This window comes from Salvelinus alpinus, chromosome 1, assembly GCF_045679555.1.
Source record: "Salvelinus alpinus chromosome 1, SLU_Salpinus.1, whole genome shotgun sequence".
Taxonomy (NCBI): Eukaryota; Metazoa; Chordata; class Actinopteri; order Salmoniformes; family Salmonidae; genus Salvelinus; species Salvelinus alpinus.
The window spans coordinates 14,104,111-14,124,613 of NC_092086.1; the positions used below are offsets into that span (position 1 = coordinate 14,104,111).

The 20,503-nt window shown below is 42.6% G+C and overlaps 1 protein-coding gene across 1 annotated transcript; it reads right to left on the bottom strand.

The window, feature by feature from the left end:
- Positions 1–225: 225 nt before the first annotated feature.
- LOC139570169 (uncharacterized) lies at positions 226–15,941 on the bottom strand. The gene is made up of 3 exons (XM_071391791.1): positions 15,814–15,941; positions 5,795–6,451; positions 226–1,463 (listed from the first exon to the last, which is right to left on the bottom strand). The coding sequence occupies exons 2-3, from the start codon at positions 6,442–6,444 to the stop codon at positions 842–844; spliced, it is 1,272 nt and encodes a 423-aa protein (XP_071247892.1). The 5' UTR covers positions 6,445–6,451; positions 15,814–15,941; the 3' UTR covers positions 226–841.
- Positions 15,942–20,503: the final 4,562 nt, after the last annotated feature.

Consider the following 20,503-nt stretch of genomic DNA (forward strand, 5'->3'; position numbering starts at 1 on the left):
ATTAATTGTTGCATTCGTTGTCGGCCACTAGATGAAATGTTCTTACGTGGTTGATTTGCAAATCCAATCAGCTTTCCACATTGATTTAATGTCGTCACATTTATGTTTTGGGTTAAAGTGAAGAGGAAACTACATGGATTACAACCAGGGAAGGGGAAAAATGTCAAAATACAACAACAAAAAATAACATTAAGATCAATCTTTGAAAAATAAACTACCAAATACTTGTATTTTGAAGTGTATTTAATTAAAATGCATGTATTTTGTATTTTAAAATACAGAAGTACATTATCCAGTAGCAGGCCCCAACAGCAACAACCCTCTCAGTAATGGTAACAGAAACAGTTGACTTGCTCTGACTGTGATACAGTATGTTGTTGTTTATCTGCCTCAGTTGAATGCACTGAAGTCACTCTGGATAAGAGTGTCTGATAAATGACCAAATGTATTAGTGAAAATGAACATACCAAAATTAAATGCAATGTGCTAGGGCAAGAAACTAAAAAGTTGGGGACCTTCAGGGTCCCCAGGACCAGGAATTAAGGACACTGATCTACAGTATGGTACAGTAGCTTTCCCAGAAGCCTGGTTACAGTATGGTACAGTAGCTTTCCCAGAAGCCTGGTTACAGTATGGTACAGTAGCTTTCCCAGAAGCCTGGTTACAGTATGGTACAGTAGCTTTCCCAGAAGCCTGGTTACAGTATGGTACAGTAGCTTTCCCAGAAGCCTGGTTACAGTATGGTACAGTGTCTTTCCCAGAAGCCTGGTTACAGTATGGTACAGTAGCTTTCCCAGAAGCCTGGTTACAGTATGGTACAGTAGCTTTCCCAGAAGCCTGGTTACAGTATGGTACAGTAGCTTTCCCAGAAGCCTGGTGCAGCTCTGGATCCAGCTTCCATATCAATCCTGGTATCCCCAGACTCCCTGGGGGCGATGCCATGGGTGGAATAGCCCGCCTCTTTCAGGAAGATCTCCAATGATTGGCCACATATGATCATGAGCAACTCCCTTCTGATGCAATATGTGTTGAGTGGGGCGAAGTTCTTCAGGTCCTTGTGCTGGGTCACATAGACCTTATCCACTGTCCTGTCTGGACGCATACTGATGATGAGGCGGTCCATGTTGCTGGTATCTATGTCACCAGTGTTGTACTTCCTGACATATTTAGGCAAGGATTTAGATGCTGTGTGGTGGAGGTCGCCCACCTCATAGAATGTGTAGCCATCATCAGGAAGCAGCTTGTTGTTGTCACACTGAAGTCTGTTCTTGAAGAGACGGAAACCAAAGCCTCCCTCTTTGGGGTCGTACTTTGCAACCATCTGGTTGTCATTTTTGATGACGATGTAATCTTTGGCGAACCAGAAAAGGAGCTTGAGTCCGTGCCGGGGTGAGGGACGACCAAACCCAGAAGTTCTCAGCTCCGCCATATTGTTCAATGTTTGAACCTGAACCATGGTACCACTGGGGGGGGGGGGGGGAGAGAGAAAACAGACAGCATTAAACAATACAGTTCATGGTGATACAGTTAAGTTACCTTCCATATACAGTATAAGCCTCTGCTAAGAGGTCTGGACCTTTATGGCACAGGAGTGCACTAATGTGGCTGTTCCCTACATCACTAAACTGGCAAAAGTGTTACAGGGTGTTTTATTTTATTTTTATATTTCGAGGTTGGATGTTAGCATGTAGGGAGCACCAATTGGTGTCACCTCGTTAGTCAGTATGTGTTACACCTGTGCTGGCTTGTCCGTCTCGTTAATTGGAAAGTGATATTTAAGAGCGGCTGGCCCAGGTTATATTTAAGAGCGGCTGGCCCAGGTGATATTTAAGAGCGGCAGGCCCAGGTGATATTTAAGAGCGGCTGGCCCAGGTTATATTTAAGAGCGGCTGGCCCAGGTGATATTTAAGAGCGGCTGGCCCATCTGATATTTAAGAGCGTCTGGCCCATGTGATATTTAAGAGAGTCTGGCCCATGTGATATTTAAGAGCGGCTGGCCCAGCTGATATTTAATAGTGGCTGGCCCAGGTGATATTTAAGAGCAGCTGGCCCAGGTTATATTTAAGAGCGGCTGGCCAAGTGCTTCATTTGTCTTGATAGATCTAGAAGGTTAGCACTGTTGGATTCTGGGTTAAATGTGGAACATTGCAATACTAGAGACATGATAGATCAGAAGTAATACTATAGTTTGTGAGGGGGGATAGAGACTGGTTGTTACATCATTAATACTATAGTATCTGAGGGGGGATATAGACTGGTTGTTACATCAGTAATACTATAGTATCTGAGGGGGGATAGAGACTGGTTGTTACATCAGTAATACTATAGTATCTGAGGGGGGATAGAGACTGGTTGTTGCATCAGTAATACTATAGTATCTGAGGGGGGATAGAGACTGGTTGTTACATCAGTAATACTATAGTATCTGAGGGGGGATAGAGACTGGTTACATCAGTAATACTATAGTATCTGAGGGGGGATAGAGACTGGTTGTTACATCAGTAATACTATAGTATCTGAGGGGGGATAGAGAATGGTTGTCACATCAGTAATACTATAGTATCTGAGGGGGGATAGAGACTGGTTACATCAGTAATACTATAGTATCCGAGGGGGGATAGAGACTGGTTGTTACATCAGTAATACTATAGTATCTGAGGGGGGATAGAGACTGGTTGTCACATCAGTAATACTATAGTATCTGAGGGGGGATAGAGACTGGTTGTCACATCAGTAATACTATAGTATCTGAGGGGGGATAGAGACTGGTTAAATCAGTAATACTATAGTATCCGAGGGGGGATAGAGACTGGTTGTTACATCAGTAATACTATAGTATCTGAGGGGGGATAGAGACTGGTTGTCACATCAGTAATACTATAGTATCTGAGGGGGGATAGAGACTGGTTGTCACATCAGTAATACTATAGTATCTGAGGGGGGATAGAGACTGGTTGTCACATCAGTAATACTATAGTATCTGAGGGGGGATAGAGACTGGTTGTCACATCAGTAATACTATAGTATCTGAGGGGGGATAGAGACTGGTTGTCACATCAGTAATTGTTGCGTCAAAAAACAGAACACTTAAAACATGATCACAATGGCAGCTCTTCCTTTAAAGAACTCCAGGCCTCAAAAGGGCAGATAACCCAAAAACACGGGTGGAACTAAAAAATTGAGCCAGGATTTCTGGAGGGACTACTTTTACATGCGCACCTGGCAGATAAGCATGGGTATAAAATGTTTGGTCCTCAACATACACACAGCTCATTGTTCAACCCTAAAGACGCAACTGGTATGTAATGTTTGGAATGATTTATTATGTTGCATCCAGTGCTTAGCACAATTTACATGTTTAACTCTGGTAGGAGTGGTGACTTTTGTTGTGGATATTTTCTGACTGCAGAAGTAATTGCTAGAAGTGCTAGATTAAATTGTTTAAACTGTTACTTTATTCAAAGCCATGCTTTGTTGCTGTGTCATGCATTGTTTAGTGTAAAATAATGCATGTTTATTCTCTGTTTAAGGTTATCAACCTACTCCTATCCCTATTACTAATCCTATTCCTTATTCCTCTGTCATTCAACTACTCTATTCAACAAATCAACTGTTTCAACAAATGGCATCAAAACCATAATAAAACACTGGAAAGGAATTGAGTTGTCCCTTTGCATCCTTCACGGGTTGAGCAAGCCGTTTTCAAGTTTGGGCAGAGCTGAAATAATTAGAACACCTAGACAACTTGACAGTAATACTATAGTATCTGAGGGGTGAAAGAGACTGGTTGTTACATCAGTAATACTATAGTATCTGAGGGGGGATAGAGACTGGATGTTACATCAGTAATACTATAGTATCTGAGGGGGGATAGAGACTGGTTGTTACATCAGTAATACTATAGTATCTGAGGGGGGATAGAGACTGGTTGTTACATCAGTAATACTATAGTATCTGAGGGGGGATAGAGACTGGTTGTTACATCAGTAATACTATAGTATCTGAGGGGTGATAGAGTCTGGTTGTTACATCAGTAATACTATAGTATCTGAGGGGGGATAGAGACTGGTTGTTACATCAGTAATACTATAGTATCTGAGAAGTGATAGAGACTGGTTGTTACATCAGTAATACTATAGTATCTGAGGGGGGATAGAGACTGGTTGTTACATCAGTAATACTATAGTATCTGAGGGGGGATAGAGACTGGTTGTTACATCAGTAATACTATAGTATCTGAGGGGGGATAGAGACTGGTTGTTACATCAGTAATACTATAGTATCTGAGGGGGGATAGAGACTGGTTGTTACATCAGTAATACTATAGTATCTGAGGGGGGATAGAGACTGGTTGTTACATCAGTAATACTATAGTATCTGAGGGGTTATAGAGACTGGTTGTTACATCAGAAGTAATACTATAGTATCTGAGGGGTGATAGAGACTGGTTGTTACATCAGTAATACTATAGTATCTGAGGGGGGATAGAGACTGGTTGTTACATCAGCAATACTTTAGTATCTGAGGGGGGATAGAGACTGGTTGTTATATCAGTAATACTATAGTATCTGAGGGGTGATAGAGACTGGTTGTTAAAACAGTATTACTATAGTATCTGAGGGGGGATAGAGACTGGTTGTTACATCAGTAATCCTATAGTATCTGAGGGGTGATAGAGACTGGTTGTTACATCAGTAATACTATAGTATCTGAGGGGGGATAGAGACTGGTTGTTACATCAGTAATACTATAGTATCTGAGGGGGGATAGAGACTGGTTGTTACATCAGTAATACTATAGTATCTGAGGGGGGATAGAGACTGGTTGTTATCTCAGTAATACTATAGTATCTGAGGGGGGATAGAGACTGGTTGTTACATCAGTAATACTATAGTATCTGAGGGGTGATAGAGACTGGTTGTTACATCAGTAATACTATAGTATCTGAGGGGGGATAGAGACTGGTTGTTACATCAGTAATACTATAGTATCTGAGGGGGGATAGAGACTGGTTGTTACATCAGTAATACTATAGTATCTGAGGGGGGATAGAAACTGGTTGTTACATCAGTAATACTATAGTATCTGAGGGGGGACAGAGACTGGTTGTTACATCAGTAATACTATAGTATCTGAGGGGGGATAGAGACTGGTTGTTACATCAGTAATACTATAGTATCTGAGGGGGGATAGAGACCGGTTGTTACATCAGTAATACTATAGTATCTGAGGGGTGATAGAGACTGGTTGTTACTTCAGTAATACTATAGTATCTGAGGGGGGATAGAGACTGGTTGTTACATCAGTAATACTATAGTATCTGAGGGGGGATAGAGACTGGTTGTTACATCAGTAATACTATAGTATCTGAGGGGTGATAGAGACTGGTTGTTACATCAGTAATACTATAGTATCTGAGGGGGGGCAGAGACTGGTTGTTACATCAGTAATACTATAGTATCTGAGGGGGGATAGAGACTGGATGTTACATCAGTAATACTATAGTATCTGAGGGGGGATAGAGACCGGTTGTTACATCAGTAATACTATAGTATCTGAGGGGTGATAGAGACTGGTTGTTACATCAGTAATACTATAGTATCTGAGGGGGGATAGAGACTGGTTGTTACATCAGTAATACTATAGTATCTGAGGAGTATGGGGGGAAAAAAATCTTATACTTTTACTAAAAAGTTCCCCCCTTCAGGGTCCCCAGGAACAGGACTAAAGGACACTGATCTACAGTATGGTACAGTGTCTTTCCCAAAAGCCTGGTTACAGTATGGTACAATACCTTTCCCAGAAGCCTGGTGCAGCTCTGGGTGGAGCTCTGGATTCAACTTCCATATTAATCCTGGTATCCCCAGTCTCCATGGCGGCGATGCCCTGATACATAATTGATATTGGCTCGTGGGTGGAATAGCCCGCCTGTTCCAGGAAGTTACTCAGTGACATGTCTGCGGATGGATGGCCACATATGGTCATGAGCAACCCCCTGCTGATGCGATATGTGTTGAGCGGGTCGAAGTTACTCAGGTCCTTGTGCTGGGTCACATAGACCTTATCCACTGTCCTGTCTGGACGCATACTGATGATGAGGCGGTCCATGTTGCTGGTATCTATGTGATGAGTGTAGTCCTCACTGATGTACTCAGGCGTGTAATCAGATGCTATATGATGGAGGTTGCCCACCTCATAGAATGGGTAGCCACCATAAGGAAGCAGCCTCTTGCGGACGTTGTTTTCATACTCAAGTTTGTTCTTGAAGTCATGGAAACCAAAGTCTCCCTCTTCGGGGTCGTAATTTGCAACCATCTGGTTGTCATCGTCGAAGACAATGTAATCATTGGCGAACCAGAAAAGGAGCTTGAGTCCGTGCCTCGGCCAGGGACAACCAAACCTAGAAGCTCTCAGCTCCGCCATAGTGTTCAATGTTCGAACCATGGTACCCCTGGGGGAGGGAGAGAGAGAGGGAGAGAGAGAGAGAAAGAGAGAGAGAGAGAGAGAGAGAGAGAGAGAGAGAGAGAGAGAGAGAGAGAGAGTACAAGGAAATAGACAGCATTAAACAATACAGTTCATGGTGATACAGTTAAGTTACCTTCCATATACAGTATAAGCCTCTGCTAAGAGGTCTGGACCTTAATGGCACAGGAGTGCACTAATGTGGCTGTTCCCTACATCACTACACTGGCAAAAGTGTTACAGGCTGTTAAATTTTATTTTTATATTTTGAGGTTGGATGTTAGCATGTAGGGCGCACCAATTGGTGTCACCTCGTTAGTCGGTTTGTGTTACACCTGTGCTGGCTTGTCCATCTCGTTAATTAGAAGGTGCTTCACCTGTGCTGGCCCAGGTTATATTTAAGAGTGGCTGGCCCAGGTGATATTTAAGAGCGGCTGGCCCAGGTGATATTTAAGACTGGCTGGCCCAGGTGATATTTAAGAGCGGCTGGCCCAGGTGATATTTAAGAATGGCTGGCCCAGGTGATATTTAAGAGCGGCTGGCCCAGGTGCTATTTAAGAGAGGCTGGCCCAGGTGATATTTAAGAGCGGCTGGCCCAGGTGCTATTTAAGAGCGGCTGGCCCAGGGGATATTTAAGAGCGGCTGGCCCAGGGGATATTTAAGAGCGGCTGGCCCAGGGGATATTTAAGAGCGGCTGGCCCAGGGGATATTTAAGAGCGGCTGGCCCAGGGGATATTTAAGAGCGGCTGGCCCAGGTGCTATTTAAGAGCGGCTGGCCCAGGTGCTATTTAAGAGCGGCTGGCCCAGGTGCTATTTAAGAGCGGCTGGCCCAGGGGATATTTAAGAGCGGCTGGCCCAGGGGATATTTAAGAGCGGCTGGCCCAGGGGATATTTAAGAGCGGCTGGCCCAGGGGATATTTAAGAGCGGCTGGCCCAGGGGATATTTAAGAGCGGCTGGCCCAGGTGATATTTAAGAGCGGCTGGCCCAGGTGATATTTAAGAATGGCTGGCCCAGGTGATATTTAAGAGTGTCTGACCCAGGTGATATTTAAGAGTGGCAGGCCCAGGTGATATTTAAGAGTGGCAGGCCCAGGTGATATTTAAGAGTGGCAGGCCCAGGTGATATTTAAGAGTGGCAGGCCCAGGTGATATTTAAGAGTGGCAGGCCCAGGTGATATTTAAGAGTGGCAGGCCCAGGTGATATTTGAGAGTGGCAGGCCCAGGTGATATTTGAGAGTGGCAGGCCCAGGTGATATTTGAGAGTGGCAGGCCCAGGTGCTATTTAAGAGTGGCAGGCCCAGGTGATATTTAAGAGTGGCAGGCCCAGGTGATATTTAAGAGTGGCAGGCCCAGGTGATATTTAAGAGTGGCAGGCCCAGGTGATATTTAAGAGTGGCAGGCCCAGGTGATATTTAAGAGTGGCAGGCCCAGGTGATATTTAAGAGTGGCAGGCCCAGGTGATATTTAAGAGTGGCAGGCCCAGGTGATATTTAAGAGTGGCAGGCCCAGGTGATATTTAAGAGTGGCAGGCCCAGGTGATATTTAAGAGTGGCAGGCCCAGGTGATATTTAAGAGTGGCAGGCCCAGGTGATATTTAAGAGTGGCAGGCCCAGGTGATATTTAAGAGTGGCAGGCCCAGGTGATATTTAAGAGTGGCAGGCCCAGGTGATATTTAAGAGTGGCAGGCCCAGGTGATATTTAAGAGTGGCAGGCCCAGGTGATATTTAAGAGTGGCAGGCCCAGGTGATATTTAAGAGTGGCAGGCCCAGGTGATATTTAAGAGTGGCAGGCCCAGGTGATATTTAAGAGTGGCAGGCCCAGGTGATATTTAAGAGCGGCTGGCCCAGGTGATATTTAAGAGCGGCTGGCCCAGGGGATATTTAAGAGCGGCTGGCCCAGGGGATATTTAAGAGCGGCTGGCCCAGGGGATATTTAAGAGCGGCTGGCCCAGGGGATATTTAAGAGCGGCTGGCCCAGGGGATATTTAAGAGCGGCTGGCCCAGGGGATATTTAAGAGCGGCTGGCCCAGGTGCTATTTAAGAGCGGCTGGCCCAGGTGCTATTTAAGAGCGGCTGGCCCAGGGGATATTTAAGAGCGGCTGGCCCAGGGGATATTTAAGAGCGGCTGGCCCAGGGGATATTTAAGAGCGGCTGGCCCAGGGGATATTTAAGAGCGGCTGGCCCAGGGGATATTTAAGAGCGGCTGGCCCAGGTGATATTTAAGAGCGGCTGGCCCAGGTGATATTTAAGAACGGCTGGCCCAGGTGATATTTAAGAGTGTCTGACCCAGGTGATATTTAAGAGTGGCAGGCCCAGGTGATATTTAAGAGTGGCAGGCCCAGGTGATATTTAAGAGTGGCAGGCCCAGGTGATATTTGAGAGTGGCAGGCCCAGGTGATATTTAAGAGTGGCAGGCCCAGGTGATATTTAAGAGTGGCAGGCCCAGGTGATATTTAAGAGTGGCAGGCCCAGGTGATATTTAAGAGTGGCAGGCCCAGGTGATATTTAAGAGTGGCAGGCCCAGGTGATATTTAAGAGTGTCTGGCCCAGGTGATATTTAAGAGTGTCTGGCCCAGGTGATATTTAAGAGCGTCTGGCCCAGGTGATATTTATGAGTGACTGGCCAAGTGCTTCAGTTGTCTTGATAGATGTGGAGGGTTAGCACTGTTGGATTCTGGGTTAAACGTGGAGCATTGCTATACTAGAGACATGATAGATCAGAAGTAAGACTATAGTATCTGATGGGGGATAGAGACTGGTTGTTACATCAGTAATACTATAGTATCTGAGGGGGGATAGAGACTGGTTGTTACATCAGTAATACTATAGTATCTGAGGGGGGATAGAGACTGGTTGTTACATCAGTAATACTATAGTATCTGAGGGGGGATAGAGACTGGTTGTTACATCAGTAATACTATAGTATCTGAGGGGTGATAGAGACTGGTTGTTACATCAGTAATACTATAGTATCTGATGGGGGATAGAGACTGGTTGTTACATCAGTAATACTATAGTATCTGAGGGGGGATAGAGACTGGTTGTTACATCAGTAATACTATAGTATCTGAGGGGTGATAGAGACTGGTTGTTACATCAGTAATACTATAGTATCTGAGGGGGGATAGAGACTGGTTGTTACATCAGTAATACTATAGTTTCTGAGGGGGGATAGAGAATGGTTGTTACATCAGTAATACTATAGTATCTGAGGGGGGATAGAGACTGGTTGTTACATCAGTAATACTATAGTATCTGAGGGGGGATAGAGAATGGTTGTTACATCAGTAATACTATAGTATCTGAGGGGGGATAGAGACTGGTTGTTACATCAGTAATACTATAGTATCTGAGGGGGGATAGAGACTGGTTGTTACATCAGTAATACTATAGTATCTGAGGGGGGATAGAGACTGGTTGTTACATCAGTAATACTATAGTATCTGGGGGGGGGGGGGATAGAGACTGGTTGTTACATCAGTAATACTATAGTATCTGAGGGGGGAAAGAGACTGGTTGTCACATCAGTAATACTATAGTATCTGAGGGGGGATAGAGACTGGTTGTTACATCAGTAATACTATAGTATCTGAGGGGGGATAGAGACTGGTTGTTACATCAGTAATACTATAGTATCTGAGGGGGGATAGAGACTGGTTGTTACATCAGTAATACTATAGTATCTGAGGGGGGATAGAGACTGGTTGTTACATCAGTAATACTATAGTATCTGAGGGGGGATAGAGACTGGTTGTTACATCAGTAATACTATAGTATCTGAGGGGGGATAGAGACTGGTTGTTACATCAGTAATACTATAGTATCTGAGGGGGGATAGAGACTGGTTGTTACATCAGTAATACTATAGTATCTGAGGGGTGATAGAGACTGGTTGTTACATCAGTAATACTATAGTATCTGAGGGGTGATAGAGACTGGTTGTTACATCAGAAGTTAATGGTTATCTGTAGGAATGTGCTGGGTGGATGGGAGGAAGTCACGGGAGAACTATAGGTGATACGGGTGGAGAGCTTTGGTTTAGACATCAAGTGGGTTGAGGTCAGGTCACCTTAAGGGAGACGGAACGGTTTATTACTCTGTCACTTCGTCTTCCTGTTGAACCATAAAGTTGAAAGGATTGGAGAGAAGGAGGAGTGCCTACATTGGAGTATATATATATTTGTGGTGGAAAGATGTTATGTCTGAAAGGAGCTGTATTGAACATTTGGGAAGAATTACATCTGGTTAAGATTTTTTTGTCCGTTGAGTCAATTAGAACTGAACCTTTAGTTGTCTTGGTAGATGTGGAGGGTTAACTCCTCTAGTTGTCTTGGTAGATGTGGAGGGTTAACTCCTTTAGTTGTCTTGAGAGATGTGGAGGGTTAACTCCTTTAGTTGTCTTGGTAGATGTGGAGGGTTAACTCCTTTAGTTGTCTTGGTAGATGTGGAGGGTTAACTCCTCTAGTTGTCTTGGTAGATGTGGAGGGTTAACTCCTCAAGTTGTCTTGATAGATGTGGAGGGTTAACTCCTCTAGTTGTCTTGATAGATGTGGAGGGTTAACTCCTTTAGTTGTCTTGAGAGATGTGGAGGGTTAACTCCTTTAGTTGTCTTGGTAGATGTGGAGGGTTAACTCCTTTAGTTGTCTTGGTAGATGTGGAGGGTTAACTCCTCTAGTTGTCTTGGTAGATGTGGAGGGTTAACTCCTCAAGTTGTCTTGATAGATGTGGAGGGTTAACTCCTCTAGTTGTCTTGATAGATGTGGAGGGTTAACTCCTCTAGTTGTCTTGAGAGATGTGGAGGGTTAACTCATTTAGTTGTCTTGGTAGATGTGGAGGGTTAACTCCTTTAGTTGTCTTGGTAGATGTGGAGGGTTAACTCCTCTAGTTGTCTTGGTAGATGTGGAGGGTTAACTCCTCTAGTTGTCTTGATAGATGTGGAGTGTTAACTCCTCTAGTTGTCTTGGTAGATGTGGAGGGTTAACTCCTTTAGTTGTCTTGATAGATGTGGAGGGTTAACTCCTTTAGTTGTCTTGAGAGATGTGGAGGGTTAACTCCTTTAGTTGTCTTGGTAGATGTGGAGGGTTAACTCCTCTAGTTGTCTTGGTAGATGTGGAGGGTTAACTCCTCTAGTTGTCTTGGTAGATGTGGAGGGTTAACACCTTTAGTTGTCTTGGTAGATGTGGAGGGTTAACTCCTTTAGTTGTCTTTATAGATGTGGAGGGTTAACTCCTTTAGTTGTCTTGATAGTTGTGGAGGGTTAACTCCTCTAGTTGTCTTGATAGATGTGGAGGGTTAACTCCTCTAGTTGTCTTGGTAGATGTGGAGGGTTAACTCCTCTAGTTGTCTTGATAGATGTGGAGGGTTAACTCCTTTAGTTGTCTTGATAGATGTGGAGGGTTAACTCCTTTAGTTGTCTTGGTAGATGTGGAGGGTTAACTCCTCTAGTTGTCTTAATAGATGTGGAGGGTTAACTCCTCTAGTTGTCTTGGTAGATGTGGAGGGTTAACTCCTTTAGTTGTCTTGATAGATGTGGAGGGTTAACTCCTTTAGTTGTCTTGATAGATATGGAGGGTTAACTCCTCTAGTTGTCTTGATAGATGTGGAGGGTTAACTCCTCTAGTTGTCTTGGTAGATGTGGAGGGTTAACTCCTCTAGTTGTCTTGATAGATGTGGAGGGTTAACTCCTCTAGTTGTCTTGATAGATGTGGAGGGTTAACTCCTCTAGTTGTCTTGGTAGATGTGGAGGGTTAACTCCTCTAGTTGTCTTGATAGATGTGGAGGGTTAACTCCTCTAGTTGTCTTGATAGATGTGGAGGGTTAACTCCTCTAGTTGTCTTGATAGATGTGGAGGGTTAACTCCTCTAGTTGTCTTGATAGATGTGGAGGGTTAACTCCTCTAGTTGTCTTGATAGATGTGGAGGGTTAACTACTCTAGTTGTCTTGATAGATGTGGAGGGTTAACTACTCTAGTTGTCTTGAGATATGTGGAGGGTTAACTCCTTTAGTTGTCTTGATAGATGTGGAGGGTTAACTCCTCTAGTTGTCTTGATAGATGTGGAGGGTTAACTCCTCTAGTTGTCTTGATAGATGTGGAGGGTTAACTCCTCTAGTTGTCTTGATAGATGTGGAGGGTTAACTCCTCTAGTTGTCTTGATAGATGTGGAGGGTTAACTCCTCTAGTTGTCTTGATAGATGTGGAGGGTTAACTACTCTAGTTGTCTTGAGAGATGTGGAGGGTTAACTCCTTTAGTTGTCTTGATAGATGTGGAGGGTTAACTCCTTTAGTTGTGGTTTACTTCATGTCTTTAAGTTTGGTGTGTGTTTTCATTTTGTTTGCCTGTTCTTGGTGAATTTAGTGGGTCTCATGGTGGAAGTCTTTTAGGATCCAGTTGTTGTTGCTAGTCAACGTTCAGTGGACACCATGAGTGTCTCTCAGAACCCCTCCTAAAACCCCAGCCGTGTCGTTTTGGTTGTTGTCATTGACTTTTAGTTCCCCCTTCTGTTTCAGTGACATATTTGGTTTTCTTGCTGTGGAACGTGACAATAGGACATCAAATAGAAAGGAGGACCAAGGCACTCTTCATATCATTCATTAAATTACCTTTATTTGTATGGTATGTTCAATAGAAACAAAGTTTAAAAAATCAGACAAAATCAAATCCCTGACGGAGGCCATACTCCCTGACGGAGGCCATACTCCCTGACGAAGGCCATACTCCCTGACGGAGGCCATACTCCCTGACGGAGGCCATACACACTGACGGAGGCCATACTCCCTGACGGAGGCCATACTCCCTGACGGAGGCCATACTCCCTGACGGAGGCCATACTCCCTGACGGAGGCCATACTCCCTGACGGAGGCCATACTCCCTGACGGAGGCCATACTCCCTGACGGAGGCCATACTCCCTGACGGAGGCCATACTCCCTGACGAAGGCCATACTCCCTGACGAAGGCCATGCAGCCGAAACATGTCGATTTTTAAAACTTTGTTTCTATTGAACATGCTATACAAATAAAGGCATTTTAATGAATTATATGAAGAGTGCCTTGGTCCTCCTTTCTATTTTATGACCAATTCACCCCTTTTACCAAAGAGCACCTTCTATCTACCAAAATGTACTATAGTGTACCTTAGTAGCGCTTCCCTTCCTCCTCTTTCTACTAGTGACAGTAGGACAGTTGTTATCGTTGGACTAAAACAACTGTGGTAACCTAGTAACGTGAGCCCTCTTGACGATTATCATGAAACGTCATCAACATGAACAGCCCAGCAGGTTTGAGCACATTTTCATTTGGCAGCACATCCATCAAGAGACAATATACTGTACTTGAGTTCCAAATGCCACCCTATTCCCTATATAGTGCCCTTCTTTTGAACAGGGCCCAATAGGGAATAGGGTGTCATTTGGGACCACTCCTGGATGAGTCAAGTGTTAGTTTGAAATGTAATCTCCTGAAGGATCCAGGAACATGAAACTTAAGGGGAAGAAAATATTTAACTACATGACAGTAAATGCGAGGTTTAAATAGTTACAAAACAGTATACCTGTTAAATTTAAAAGTGAACCGTCATAAACAGAAGGGAAAATCTGTCACCTTTACCGTACCATGTTTTAATGCAGAAAAAATGGGTTGATACTGTATATATTTTCAACCACAATCTGTCAGGTTTCAGGTAATGTCAATTTATTAAATGTTAATACATTTTGATAGTACTGCTTTATTATTCTGGAAAAACTTCATGTAAAAAAAGGATATAAATATTCACTGAGTGGACAAAACATTAAGAACACCCTGTTGTATCCATGACTGACCAGGTGAATCCAGGTAAAAGATATGATCCCTTATTAATATCACTTGCTAAATCCACTTCAATCAGTGTAGATGAAGGGGAGGGAGACGGGTTAAATAAGTATTTTTAGGCCTTGAGACAATTGAAACATGGATTGTGTCTGTGTTGCCATTCAGAGGGTGAATGGGGAAGATAAAACATTTATGTGCCTCTGAACGGGGTATAGTAGTTTGGAACACCTTTGACACCTTGTAGAGTCCGTGCCCCGGTGAATTGAGCTGTTCTGAGGACAAAAGGGGGCAACTAAATATTAGGAAGGCGTTCCTAATGGTTTGTACACTCAGTGTATAAATATATATATAATTGATTACAACTGTTGTTGTATCTGATCATAAACAACTCAAGACTGGAGAGCAGACCTAGATGAACTCAGATAAAATCAGATTTAGATGACCTCAGATTAGAGCAGACCTAGATGAACTCAGATTAGAGCAGACCTAGAGGAACTCAGATTAGAGCAGACCTAGAGGAACTCAGATTAGAGCAGACCTAGATGAACTCAGATTAGAGCAGACCTAGAGGAACTCAGATTAGAGCAGACCTAGAGGAACTCAGATTAGAGCAGACCTAGATGAGCTTAGATTAGAGCAGACCTAGATTGAACTCAGATTAGATCAGACCTAGATGAACTCAGATTAGAGCAGACCTAGATGAACTCAGATTAGAGCAGACCTAGATGAACTCAGATTAGAGCGGACCTCAATGAACTCAGATTAGAGCAGACCTAATGGAACTCAGATTAGAGCAGACCTAGATTGAACTCAGATTAGAGCAGACCTAGATGAACTCAGATTAGATCAGACCTAGATGAACTCAGATTAAAGCAGACCTAGATTGAACTCAGATTAGAGCAGACCTATATTAACTCAGATTAGAGCAGACCTAGATGAACTCAGATTAGAGCAGACCTAGATGAACTCAGATTAGAGCAGACCTAATGGAACTCAGATTAGAGCAGACCTAGATGAACTCAGATTAGAGCAGACCTAATGAAACTCAGATTAGAGCAGACCTAGATTGAACTCAGATTAGAGAAGACCTAGATGAACTCAGATTAGAGCAGACCTAATGGAACTCAGATTAGATCAGACCTAGATGAGCTCAGATCAGATCAAGTAAAGTATCAAATTGTTAATTGAGCTAGATTCGGGCGTATTCCTTCCTAGAGAGAAAATTTACGAAAAATACATCACAAACTAGATCAAGCTTGTTTAGTAAGGACAGACAAGACCTAACTTGTTTAGTAAGGACAGACTAGATCTAACTTGTTTAGTAAGGACAGACTAGACCTAACTCGTTTAGTAAGGACAGACTAGATCTAAATTGTTTAGTAAGGACAGACTAGATCTAACTTGTTTAGTAAGGACAGACTAGACCTAACTTGTTTAGTAAGAACAGACTAGACCTAACTTGTTTAGTAAGGACAGACTAGATCTAACTTGTTTAGTAAAGACAGACTAGATCACAAAAAAGCACATAAAATGTTTTTACTGTACCTGGTGTTTTAAAATAAATGTAATCTCTATTTTCTGGTGCTCGATGTCCCTGTAGATCTGTATGAGGCCGTGTGAGAAGATTATTGGATGATCTGCAAGCTTTGCTCCCTGTGTGTGTGTGTGTGTGTGTGTGTGTGTGTGTGTGTGTGTGTGTGTGTGTGTGTGTGTGTGTGTGTGTGTGTGTGTGTGTGTGTGTGTGTGTGTGTAGTAGCAACCCGTCATTCAGGTTCTGTTATAAGCCCCTCCTCTTTTTTTCTTGCCTGTTTTGCATGTTATTTTTGCATGTAACTTTTGTTCCTCTTTTGTCAGGAATTACGAAAAGACTGAGTTTAAATGTATTTGGCTAAGGTGTATGTAAACTTCCGAATTCAACTGTAAATGTCTTCATTAAGATTGTGTGTGTGTTCTCAGTAAAACACCTGTTGTTAGGGGGAATGTGTTCTCAATAAAACACCTGTTGTTAGGGGGAATGTGTTCTCAATAAAACACCTGTTGTTAAGGGGAATGTGTTCTCAATAAAACACCTGTTGTTAAGGGGAATGTGTGTTCTCAGTAAAACACCTGTTGTTAATGGGAATGTGTTCTCAATAAAACACCTGTTGTTAAGGGGAATGTGTGTTCTCAATAAAACACCTGTTGTTAAGGGGAATGTGTGTTCTCAATAAAACACCTGTTGTTAAGGGGAATGTGTGTTCTCAGTAAAACACCTGTTGTTAATGGGAAAGTGTTCTCAATAAAACACCTGTTGTTAAGGGGAATGTGTGTTCTCAATAAAACACCTGTTGTTAAGGGGAATGTGTGTTCTCAATAAAACACCTGTTGTTAAGGGGAATGTGTGTTCTCAATAAAACACCTGTTGTTAAGGGGAATGTGTGTTCTCAGTAAAACACCTGTTGTTAATGGGAATGTGTTCTCAATAAAACACCTGTTGTTAAGGGGAATGTGTGTTCTCAATAAAACACATGTTGTTAAGGGGAATGTGTTCTCAATAAAACACCTGTTGTTAAGGGGAATGTGTGTTCTCAGTAAAACACCTGTTGTTAATGGGAATGTGTGTTCTCAGTAAAACACCTGTTGTTAATGGGAATGTGTTCTCAATAAAACACCTGTTGTTAAGGGGAATGTGTGTTCTTAGTAAAACACCTGTTGTTAAGGGGAATGTGTGTTCTCAATAAAACACCTGTTGTTAAGGGGAATGTGTGTTCTCAGTAAAACACCTGTTGTTAATGGGAATGTGTTCTCAATAAAACACCTGTTGTTAAGGGGAATGTGTGTTCTCAATAAAACACCTGTTGTTAAGGGGAATGTGTGTTCTCAATAAAACACCTGTTGTTAAGGGGAATGTGTGTTCTCAGTAAAACACCTGTTGTTAAGGGGAATGTGTGTTCTCAATAAAACACCTGTTGTTAAGGGGAATGTGTGTTCTCAATAAAACACCTGTTGTTAAGGGGAATGTGTGTTCTCAGTAAAACACCTGTTGTTAAGGGGAATGTGTGTTCTCAATAAAATACCTGTTGTTAAGGGGAATGTGTGTTCTCAGTAAAACACCTGTTGTTAAGGGGAATGTGTGTTCTCAGTAAAACACCTGTTGTTAAGGGGAATGTGTGTTCTCAATAAAACACCTGTTGTTAAGGGGAATGTGTGTTCTCAATAAAACACCTGTTGTTAAGGGGAATGTGTGTTCTCAATAAAACACCTGTTGTTAAGGGGAATGTGTGTTCTCAATAAAACACCTGTTGTTAAGGGGAATGTGTGTTCTCAATAAAACACCTGTTGTTAAGGGGAATGTGTGTTCTTAATAAAACACCTGTTGTTAAGGGGAATGTGTTCTCAATAAAACACCTGTTGTTAAGGGGAATGTGTGTTCTCAGTAAAACACCTGTTGTTAGGGGGAATGTGTGTTCTCAGTAAAACACCTGTTGTTAAGGGGAATGTGTGTTCTCAGTAAAACACCTGTTGTTAAGGGGAATGTGTGTTCTCAATAAAACACCTGTTGTTAAGGGGAATGTTTGTTCTCAGTAAAACACCTGTTGTTAAGGGTAATGTGTGTTCTCAATAAAACACCTGTTGTTAAGGGGAATGTGTGTTCTCAATAAAACACCTGTTGTTAAGGGGAATGTGTGTTCTCAATAAAACACCTGTTGTTAAGGGGAATGTGTGTTCTCAATAAAACACCTGTTGTTAAGGGGAATGTGTTCTCAATAAAACACCTGTTGTTAAGGGGAATGTGCTCTCAATAAAACACCTGTTGTTAAGGGGAATGTGTGTTCTCAATAAAACACCTGTTGTTAAGGGGAATGTGTTCTCAGTAAAACACCTGTTGTTAAGGGGAATGTGTGTTCTCAGTAAAACACCTGTTGTTAAGGGGAATGTGTTCTCAGTAAAACACCTGTTGTTAAGGGGAATGTGTGTTCTCAATAAAACACCTGTTGTTAAGGGGAATGTGTGTTCTCAATAAAACACCTGTTGTTAAGGGGAATGTGTGTTCTCAGTAAAACACCTGTTGTTAAGGGGAATGTGTTCTCAGTAAAACACCTGTTGTTAAGGGGAATGTGTTCTCAATAAAACACCTGTTGTTAAGGGGAATGTGTTCTCAATAAAACACCTGTTGTTAAGGGGAATGTGTGTTCTCAATAAAACACCTGTTGTTAAGGGGAATGTGTGTTCTCAATAAAACACCTGTTGTTAGGGGGAATATGTGTTCTCAATAAAACACCTGTTGTTAAGGGGAATGTGTTCTCAGTAAAACACCTGTTGTTAAGGGGAATGTGTTCTCAGTAAAACACCTGTTGTTAAGGGGAATGTGTGTTCTCAATAAAACACCTGTTGTTAAGGGGAATGTGTGTTCTCAATAAAACACCTGTTGTTAAGGGGAATGTGTGTTCTCAATAAAACACCTGTTGTTAAGGGGAATGTGTGTTCTCAGTAAAACACCTGTTGTTAAGGGGAATGTGTGTTCTCAATAAAACACCTGTTGTTAAGGGGAATGTGTGTTCTCAGTAAAACACCTGTTGTTAAGGGGAATGTGTGTTCTCAGTAAAACACCTGTTGTTAAGGGGAATGTGTGTTCTCAATAAAACACCTGTTGTTAAGGGGAATGTGTGTTCTCAGTAAAACACCTGTTGTTAAGGGGAATGTGTGTTCTCAGTAAAACACCTGTTGTTAAGGGGAATGTGTGTTCTCAATAAAACACCTGTTGTTAAGGGGAATGTGTGTTCTCAATAAAACACCTGTTGTTAAGGGGAATGTGTGTTCTCAGTAAAACACCTGTTGTTAAGGGGAATGTGTGTTCTCAATAAAACACCTGTTGTTAAGGGGAATGTGTTCTCAGTAAAACACCTGTTGTTAAGAGGAATGTGTGTTCTCAATAAAACACCTGTTGTTAGGGGGAATTTGTGTTCTCAGTAAAACACCTGTTGTTAAGGGGAACGTGTAGTACACCACATAGTACTGCCTGGATTACACCACATAATACTGCCTGGATTACACCACATAATACTGTCTGGATTACACCACATAGTACTGCCTGGATTACACCACATAATACTGTCTGGATTACACCACATAGTACTGCCTGGATTACACCACATAATACTGTCTGGATTACACCACATAATACTGTCTGGATTACACCACATAATACTGTCTGGATTACACCACATAGCACTGCCCGGATTACACCACATAGCACTGCCCGGATTACACCACATAGTACTGCGTGGATTACACCACATAATACTGCCTGGATTACACCACATAGTACTGCCTGGATTACACCACATAATACTGTCTGGATTACACCACATAGTACTGCCTGGATTACACCACATAATACTGTCTGGATTACACCACATAATACTGTCTGGATTACACCACATAATACTGTCTGGATTACACCACATAGCACTGCCCGGATTACACCACATAGCACTGCCCGGATTACACCACATAGTACTGCGTGGATTACACCACATAATACTGCCTGGATTACACCACATAGTACTGCCTGGATTACACCACATAATACTGTCTGGATTACACCACATAATACTGTCTGGATTACACCACATAATACTGTCTGGATTACACCACATAATACTGTCTGGATTACACCACATAGTATTGCCTGGATTACACCACATAATACTGCCTGGATTACACCACATAGTACTGCCTGGATTACACCACATAGTACTGCCTGGATTACACCACATAATACTGTCTGGATTACACCACATAATACTGTCTGGATTACACCACATAATACTGTCTGGATTACACCACATAATACTGTCTGGATTACACCACATAGTATTGCCTGGATTACACCACATAGTATTGCCTGGATTACACCACATAGTGCTGCCTGGATTACACCACATAGTACTGCCTGGATTACACCACATAGTACTGCCTGGATTACACCACATAATACTGCCTGGATTACACCACATAGTACTGCCAGGATTACACAACATAGAACTGCCTGGATTACACCACATAATACTGCCTGGATTACACCACATAATACTGTCTGGATTACACCACATAGTACTGCCTGGATTACACCACATAATACTGCCTGGATTACACCACATAATACTGCCTGGATTACACCACATAGTACTGCCTGGATTACACCACATAATACTGCCTAGATTACACCACATAATACTGCCTGGATTACACC

Coding starts and splice junctions, on each gene's coding strand:
- LOC139570169 (XM_071391791.1), bottom strand. CDS start 6,444: ATGGTTCGAACATTGAACACTATGGCGGAGCTGAGAGCTTCTAGGTTT. Junction 1,464..5,794: donor GCACCAGGCTTCTGGGAAAG/GTATTGTACCAT, acceptor CCCCCCCCCCAG/TGGTACCATGGTTCAGGTTC.